Source organism: Pteropus medius, unplaced genomic scaffold, assembly GCF_902729225.1.
Source record: "Pteropus medius unplaced genomic scaffold, Ma_sr-lr_union100, whole genome shotgun sequence".
NCBI lineage: Eukaryota > Metazoa > Chordata > Mammalia > Chiroptera > Pteropodidae > Pteropus > Pteropus medius.
The window spans coordinates 29,397,961-29,407,694 of NW_024355205.1; the positions used below are offsets into that span (position 1 = coordinate 29,397,961).

Below are 9,734 nucleotides of genomic sequence, written 5' to 3' on the forward strand. Positions count from 1 at the left end.
TTTGGATCAAAAATGGCTTCAGAAAAGAAGGGAAGATAATGATAGCAGTTTTAAAAATCTATAACACTGAAGAAATTAATAAATGGTACCATATATATGTAAGTATTGCCATCCATACACAAGAATCTTGAAAGTATTTCTCTGTGCAATTTTGGAAAACTAGAAGAAAGAAAATAGTTTAGGATTCTATGTTTAAGAAAGAAACATTTACCTATGGAGAAAATAGATGAAACCTGACATAGATCAGTAGGACAGCCACAATAAACATGAACAATAAAATCTTTTAGATAGTGTTGGAAATGACTACCTTCATTTCCCACACTATATGGTCCCCCTTGAAAATAATTGTTTTTGCTGAATAAGCAAAACAAATTAGAAATCTAAAGTTTCCTGGATAGCTGTCTATGTATAAAAGATTTGCTTGCATATGAATACACATATTCTGATGAAACAAATCTATAGCCTAAGTAATGGGTATGTAGGTTATTCTTTTTAAGGATAAAACCATATGAAAATAACTAGCCATAAAAAATAAAGGATCAATCTAAGATCTTAGAATGAGCCCACCTATTAAAATTGTGTTATTGCAAGGAAAGGTAAAACCCTTTAACATATTTTTTTAATTCCAAAATTAATAATGTTTAAGATCCATGGACTATATAAAGCTATAACAAGCATACAAGCAAACAGAAAACTATGAAAAGAAGAAATATATATTTGTCATGAAAAATTTACTGAATTTGTTGAAGACAGAAAATTTAACATGAGGTGAGATGGGGGAAAAAATTGAGAAGTTCTACTAGAATTTGGAGCAAAAGCATAAAAAAAGATAAAAGTTATGCAAACTAAATAACGGACATACATAAGAGATTCTACAAGTCTACTATAGGAGGGGTGGAATTTCATAAAGAAAGTGGTAGCTAGAAAATAAAGAATAAAGAAAGAATAAAATGGAAGATTTTATTGGGACAGGAAGGATTAAAAATAAAATTGATTATCATATATATTTTAGTTTAGTATTAGTCAATGACAATTAAATGATACTAATAATCAAATTTATCCTGAGAGATTCTTCTGCATTTAGTAGGGGAAAAGAATTCTTGCAATTATCTAAGCAGGAAAAACCAACATTTTATATTAATATGTAAAGAGACAACAAACATGTGGTTATGAGACATCTATTTGCACATTAAACCTGCCAGTGAGAAAAGTATTTTATCCCTTTTTACTTTTATTCAGCTGTAAAACAGGATTCATTTTAACACATCACAGAATTGTTCTGAGGCTTATGTGAGATAATGTACATAAAAGACTTAGCAAGTGATTGCCCTATGGTAAACAACTAATAAATGCTCCACGTACATAAAAGACTTACCAAGCCCTGTGGTAAACAGCTAATAAATGCTACTTTATTATTATTATTTAGATTATAAATGTAAATTATTATACACAATTTTAGAGTATAAATTATATAAGCAGCGCTGAACAAATTTGATAGAAAATTATTATTTTATATGCAAAGACTTGGAAAATAAGCCATGCATGTAATAGTAAAGTTATGCTTTTTAAATACTAAACATTTTTCTAAGTGCTTTACATATTTTAACACACTTAATTCTCATAATTCTAGAAGGTAGGTTCTATCATTATACTTAATTTTTTTATATATATAAAAACAGCAATTCTAAATGGTTACATAATTTGCCAAATGTCACAAGGCAGTAAGAAGATTGTGTTTTATGTGTAGAAATTCGAGAAGTATGATGTGTATACAGTTGGATAGAGAAATTACAGTGATGTTGAGGTAGAGGGTTTTTCACTATAGGAAAAGAGACATAAATAAGGAATAAGATATAGAAAAATCCCATGTATTTCAATTTCAATGTAAGATATTCATAATTTGAAGGCTTTAAAGTGAATAAACATGTGAGCAAATGGAAGTTTATCTGAGAATGATCATAGTGGCATTTAACATCAGAATCAATGCATTAGAGCTGCTGAAAATGTTAATGAATTTTAGGTGACATTAAATCACATGTAAGTGGCCAATCTTAGAAAATCATAGTGAAGAACAGCCTTGGTTTCTGAGTTAGATCTAAGACATTTCTTGTGCCCAGCTATTATGGCTTACCCAACAAACCAAAATAGTTTTAAAATCTACTATTTCTTGAGATGTGTAAACATAGATCATCCCATTTCCACTTAATATTAAACAAAAATTCTAAACTTTAAGAATAAAGTAAATAGAAAAGACAGAGCCTCATACAAGTATACTTTAAGAGAAAAAAAATCAAAGCTCTCTCTGAAGGTTTGAGTTTTCCAGGGATCTTAATTCCTCCTTGAAAGGTTAACAATTTTAAACTGTGAACCTGTCGACAGGAGTTGAAGCATATCCATTATCTTAAAATAAATATAGCAGTTATACTCATTCTTGTTCAAAATCTAGAAATCCCACTTCAAGAAAAGATAGCTGCTAAGTTTACAAACATGCGAGTCAAAGAAAACTGGTGGAAAGGCAAACGGCTGCAATATAACTTGGAACCACACAAACCACGGGAAAGAAATATTCAAGACAAAGAATGTTGAATGCTATGAAAAAGCTTTAAACATAAATATATAATGGGTTTTAGAAATGTCATCTTCTAGAATAAAATATTTAAACCATAGTAAGGTTTGGAATGTTAGGTAGAGAGAAGCAGATTTGACCTGCTTCTTGAGCTGGACAAGCCAAATAAATACTTCTTGCTTAAATACGTCCAAATCAAAAATTAGAATCAGAATCATGTGTCAACATTCATATCTTCTAAGGAATTTCATGTAGAGGAAGGTTTTGATGTAAAAACCCTTAGAATATATCATGCTTCCAGACAATGCTTAACTAAATTGACAAATATTATCTTGTCTATCTTGAAAATAACTCAGCCTGACACGTCTCATTCCTGCTTGACCAGAATAGAAAACTGATGGCTACAAAGAGCGTCACTTTCTTATAGTCACAACTCAATTAAAAATATATTTTTAAAAAGATAGTCCATAAATAAAGCAATTGTTTGATACAATTTTAAAAAACTAAAAACTAAGTACTAGATATTAAATGAAAAGAAAATCATGATTTTTGTGTCAGAATGAATAAGTTTATTTGAAAAACAGAGAAAAAGACCCTGCAGGACAATCAAAAGACAGTATCAGTGAAGCATCATTCCCATGAGAGGCCACACAGAAGTTTGCAGGATGAATTTCACATTCTCCCGCTTTTCATGAGTTAAATTCAGGAAAGGGAAAAGTTGATGTATCAGATCCAGAGGGCGCTGGAGAACAAGTTTTCAGCCAAATTATGTCAAACACTGGTGTAAGATAATCGTCATCCACCATGAGGCTCAGAACTTGTGGTGTTCAGGTTGGTAAATCCCGAAATCCATCTGTAGAGGTTGAGTCACCCATGATGTCCTCAATAGTAGTAGCCCAAGCCAGAGCCACAGCCACAGCCACATCCATAGCCACAGCCACACAGAGAGCGGGAGCCATATCCATAGCCACAGCCATAGCCACATCCATAGCCACAGCCCAGTCTGCGGAAGCCACAGCCATAGCAGGAGCCATAGCCACAGCCCAGGCCTCCGTAGCCACAGCATCCATAGCCGCGGCCTCCATAGTAGTTTCCGTAGTAGCCACACATGGTGTCGGTTGTCGAGGTTGTCCTTGGGTAGAGAAGGAGTGTAGGTGACTTCAGTCTGCGCGATGTCCCTGCAGAGGGCTTTTTATATGTCCTTGGTGTGGGTGGGACCCACTACACAAGTCATGCTATTGGCTAATTTGCAGGACCAATCTGAGCAATTTGTGGGCTCCCAGTTTTAAGGCATGGCCTTAGGGGCCATAGAGGACATCTGCCATTGTTTAAACACGCCTGAATCATCTGTGAGTCATTAATAAGAATCAATTGTCTCATTTTCAAAAAACTACTCACACAAGCTCTTCAAATTACCCATTGGTAACCAGTTTTCATGGCAAGAAATAGCATGTTTAGTAGATACTCTAACATAAGCCAGACAACCGATAACTTTACCTTCTTTTAGCTGATATTCAAAAAGTGACAATAATCTACCTTTACCTTGAGTTTCTCCATCTCTTCCCTGCTGCACCAAAACCATTTTCTTTTTCTTTAGTTCTCCTTATTTTCACAAGAGAGATGGTTTACTATTAAAAGCCAAAAGCTTTGTGAAACTATTGACAAAAAGCCAATAGTTTGAAATTGTGAAACAACAATCCTAATGAAACTAGATTTCTTTCTCACTTACATTAATATTTCCTTTTATGATTCTATTTTTAAAACACAAAATATTTTTCCAAAGGTTTCAGATTTATATTCTGAATCTATATCAAAAAATAGAAATGATGAAATTTTACTGAGAACATTGCATTTTTATGCAGGAATTTTCTTTAAATTTCAACATATTTGTAATATTTATGTTCTGGCTCAAAGGCACATATAAACATTTCTTTATATAAAATAATAGTAGTGGCAAAGGTAGCTTTCATGGCACTAGTAGATTTTTGCAAAAAAAAAACAACCATAAAACAAAAAAACAGAGTTCTTAGTAAAATATTTCAAGCTATGAGAAACATTTTACTAAAGACCACTATATTTTTTTGTATGCAGTGATGCTCAGATCTTCAATGGTCAAGACAAATAACCCTCTGAACTTATGTTCTTAGATGTTCATAGGTGCCAATAGACCATAGTAGATGAGAGTAAATCTTCTAGAATCAGCCACCTGGGTTCAAATCTTACCTCTATCACTTATGACTGTATGACCACTGTATGACACAACTGTGCCTCAGTTGTGTCACCTGCAGATTGGATGGTAACAATAATACCTATTCCAGAAGATGATTTTGAGAGTCAAATTAGTTAATATGTGTCAAGTACTTAGAACAATATTTACTCTTATTATTTATTTTTTACTCTTATTTTATTTACTCTTATTATTTATTTTACCCCGTAACTGTAGTCCCAGATACAAGCTTTAGGGGAGAGTTGATGAACTGAACAAGAGAACGCAGACACGGGTAAGTCCTCATGTAGGCACCTTTCGTCATTGAAACGGAAAGAAAAAGAAACCCTGCATTAAGTAAGTGCATCTCAAAGTAGAGAAAGGCACACTCTGATTTTTCTGAAGAGGAGCATGTCCCATGAGTTGTTCAATAACCACAGCAAAAGCAGGTAGAAAATGCAACACTTCGTGTCCATCCAAGATGGACCCGAGTGTAGACTCTGATTTTCCTATAACAATCAAAGACTTTTCTGGTTGTAGAGCCACAAGGGCGTAGCACTGAATGCTAGGATTGACCAGAGGAGTTTCGGGGGTTATGGCAATGGAAAATGGCAATATGTATGCATTATACCAGCCACAGATGTCAGCAGAGGACAGATGATGGTGCACCGTCCAATCAACAACACAGCACTGCACATAAAAGTCCACCTCAGGAGGAGGAAGAATGGTGAAACCTTTAATACAATTGAATTTTAATCTTAATTAATAGAATTTCATTAAATTTTCTTGAGTTTACATGGAAGGAACAAGCATAAATATTTTTCCATCTAGTACACATGGTGACTCAAGATAGAATTTGGTAAAATATGAAAAATAAAGTATACTGTACACTTGTAAACTTGTATCTGGTAAAAATGTTACCTGAATTATGTATTTAACATAAAATTGTTTTATCTATGAAGACATATGGGGCAATATGACAGATCTCATATTTTAAGGAAACCTCTCCCATTAATATTTCCATTTCCCCAGGATAACTGCCTCAACTGCAATAGCCAGATGAATTTGAGGATGTGAATAAACATAAAACAATTTGAATCTGTTGCAGTTTGCATAGTTTTTGTGATTTCACAGAATCTCATTATGGAATTTAAATTTGAGCCCTTGATGAGGAATGGCTTTAAACCTAAATCAAACTATTATTTAAAGCACATGGTTTGATAGTGAAAATCTTGATGCAACATCTTGTCTGGGAAGGCCACTCTATGCCCAATGAAATGAGAGATTCATGAGAATATTGCTGTTCGTATTGTTTGTGGTTAGAATAAAATAATTTATAATGAGGGCAGCATGACTTGCCACACCTACTACTGAGGAAATATAAAAGTCCTTGTGAAGATGGTGAGATTCAAACTCAGAAAACTATCCACTCCTGACATCATCCACCCCTGACCCCATGATCTACTACAGCAACTTCTATGGGGGCTATGGCTGTGGTGGGCTCAGCTGTGGTAGGCTTGGCCGTGGCTATGGCTGTGGCTATGGCTGTGGCTTTGGTGGCTATGGTAGCTACGGATATGGATGCTACCACCCAACTTGCTATGGAAGGTATTGGTCATACAGATTCTACTGAAAAATTCCAGAGTCACTAAACCCACCATATTTGTCCTCCTGTGAAACACAGATTCTGCTGCTGGCCTTGTTCATCTCACCTTGTCTCTCCAAAATAGCAAAGATATGTCTTGTCTATCATGAAAGAACTGTAGAGGTCACCTTTCTCTGGTTCCATTATGCAAAACTATAAAGAATGTCTTTTAAAATGCAACGAAAGTTTTCTTTAATCTCTGCGTACTTCCTTCAATAAATTTAATCTCATTGCAAATATGATATGCTTTGATGCTTATTTATGTTCACGGTCATTTTTGCCTACGGATAATTATAAGATGGAAGCCTGTGTATAGTTACTATTGCAAGGGGTGATGCTACTTTCCTTCATCCTTTTTTAAATTTATCATCCCTCTATATATCTCTCATACTATTTAAAGCTAAGCTTCCATATGATACAGTTAATTGATTTCTCCTCACAAAAATTTGGCCTCTTCTCTTTAATTCATGAACAAAGTACTTCGTAATGCACCCAGAGTCTGGTAGCTTCACGGGGCTGACTGATCTTGTTTCCCCAGAATGCAGAGGAAAACATCCACATTTTAAGTCATGCTTCTATGAGTTTCCCGAGGCTCTGCTTCCTGATTGCTCTCTGGTAGCTTCATTGCAAGAAAACCTCTCAGTTGCCTGATGTCACTAGTATCAAACTTGTGTCCAGGCTAAAATGGGACTGTTGTGCCAATCCTGAGATTCTTGCCATGTTTTTAGCAAATGTTTTTATAAATAGACCATTTTTACTTTGAAGTTCATTTCATAGCATTATTCATTCATTTACTCATTCATTTATTCATTTAGTCAACACTTAGCTCCTAAAGTACCCCGGGCATGTTGTTGTTGAGAGACAGCATTTATAAATGGATATTTGAGATTGTTTTCATTGTGACATTACTAAATTTTATATTGGTATACTATCTGTAAACTTCTGATATCTGTGTTATATTAAAACTTTACAATATAATCTAATGTTTTGAAATTGTTTTCAAATGAAGAATATGAGTTTTTGGCCTCATTTGCATAAAAAACCCTCAATTAGTTTATAAAAACAGACTATCAAAATTAAGAAAGTTGTATATTAGCTAACTTTCAAACACAAATTATATAATGAGATTAAAATGTATTATCATGATTTGTTTAATGTAGGAAGTAATATATCTTTTTTTCAATAATTAAAATTAAACGAATTTCAAACCAAAATTTCAAATCTATATATTATAAAATCTTTAAAATTTTATAATGTATTAAAGCATAATCTATCACAAAGTGAGTTCTTACTTTTATTAATTTTATATTTTATATTTAATGATTATAGGTAATTAATGCACACAGGAAATTGTAAATAAATTGCTAAATTAACATTCGGGGTGTAGGTTCAAATGTTTTTCGGTATGGATTTCTCACCTAAAAGTCTAAAAGATCACTGCTTTAGAGCAGGGCTTATCACAGTGTGGTCTGTTGACACCTGTGGGAACCCAAGACCCTTTCAAGGGATCCAAAAGGCCAAAATTATTTTTATACTATATTTGAATGTCTTTGGCACTCTTATCAGCTCATGAACATACATGAAGTTTTCCAGATATATGCTATTATGATATGAGTTGCCACAACAGATTGAATGTAGAAGCAGATATGAGAAGTCCATGTCACATATTTCTTCCTCCACTATTTCAAGGAAACCTTTCTGGAGAAATGCTAGAACCAATTGAGAAGCAAGCTGATTATATGGAAACCCAAGCGGTGAGATGTGGGAGGAGATCCCATACCAATACTTGGATTTCTAGATAAATCCTTAATTGTGTAACATAATGGTAAACTCGCACAGAAAAAAAAAGCAAAGTTTTGCTTGACAAATAAATAAACCTCAAGATAAAAAATATATCGCTTCATATTAGTATTTTAATCTAAATGTAGTTATTTCATTTTCTAATCAATAGAAAATCTTATTTGGTATAAAGAGTCATTTGCTCAAAGGAATTATGTAATCTAAAAGATATTTTACCTCAATAATCCCTTACTTTTTTAACTTCCTTACTCAAATAGACATACTGTTTCCTGATTGCATATGTGAATATTCAATGGAAATTAATATTGTTAGAAAAAAATAAGAAAGAAATTGGATCCAAAGGCTTGAATGTTGACAACATTTTAAAAAACCTGAATATGGACTTAAATAACAAAACAGACTGACAAGCTCTCCAAAATATAAGAAGAATCTCTAATTTAAAACATGTGGCATGATTACTGGACTCTAGGAAACATAGTTAATAAAATTTGCTATAAGGATCTGTCCTTACTTATTGAAACAAGAGTTTTATAAAATTTTATTATTCAGCTTTATCTGAAATGAGAGGCCACACTACCTCATATGCTACAGAAGATGTATAAAATTTCCATGTACAGATGGTGACATTCAAATTGAGGAAAACAATTCCCTTTTCCACACTGAAACTTCTACTCCTGATACCATGCACTATTATTACAACAATCATTATGGCAGCCTGGGCTGTCACTTTGGCTGTGAGTGTGGTGAGTATGGGCACAGTTGCCCATCTTACTGTGGTAGAGTCATCCAGAGCAGCTCAGACTACTGAACTTCTTCACCTGTAATTTCCTGGCTCTGCCTCCAGTTTTCTTTTTTATTAAATTTATTGAGGTGACATTGATTAATTAAACAATATGCTACTAAAGAATGACTGGTTCAAAGAAGAAATAAAAGGAAAGAGCAAAAGATACATAGAAACAAATATAGCAATTATTTATTATTAGAGTCATATGTTTTGATTGTGAGAAACCTGACCTAAAAGCAAAAAGATTTCTAGCGGAAGAGTCTCTTTGCCTAAAAAATAAAATACAAGAGCTTAAGAAAGTTTTCGAATGTAAATTAGTGTATACTGTGAGTTTAGGACTTCCTATGGTTTGCCCCACCCACATCTGAAGGTATATAAAACACTCCTGGTGGATACTGACATTCAGGCTGAGGACATTCTCATCTGAACCTTCAACTCCTAACACCATGTGCTACTACAGCAACTACTATGGTGGCCTGGGCTGTGGCTATGGCTGTGGCCATGGCTGTGGTTATGGTAGGTATGGATATGGCTGCTGTCACCCTCCTTTCTCTGGAAGTTACTGGCCCTTTGGATTTTACTGAGAAACATCTAGAAACACTCCAGGATTCGTCTTTGTATTTTCCCAACTCCACTTTCTGAGTTCTTTATGAAATAGTGATCATCTCATCCGAGGCTACTTGAGAAGGAGAGAACAATTTAAATTCTACATCCATTTCAGTTGAATAAAATC

The 9,734-nt window shown here is 33.9% G+C and overlaps 2 protein-coding genes across 2 annotated transcripts; one reads left to right on the forward strand and one right to left on the reverse strand.

The window, feature by feature from the left end:
- Nucleotides 1–3,448: 3,448 nt before the first annotated feature.
- LOC120598858 (keratin-associated protein 6-1-like) lies at nt 3,449–5,097 on the reverse strand. The gene is made up of 2 exons (XM_039857925.1): nt 4,997–5,097; nt 3,449–3,698 (listed from the first exon to the last, which is right to left on the reverse strand). The coding sequence occupies exons 1-2, from the start codon at nt 5,095–5,097 to the stop codon at nt 3,449–3,451; spliced, it is 351 nt and encodes a 116-aa protein (XP_039713859.1).
- A 1,131-nt stretch (nt 5,098–6,228) lies between these two features.
- Nucleotides 6,229–6,405, forward strand: LOC120598485 (keratin-associated protein 20-1-like). Its single transcript, XM_039857250.1, has one exon. It carries the CDS (start codon nt 6,229–6,231, stop codon nt 6,403–6,405), a length of 177 nt encoding a protein of 58 aa, XP_039713184.1.
- Nucleotides 6,406–9,734: the final 3,329 nt, after the last annotated feature.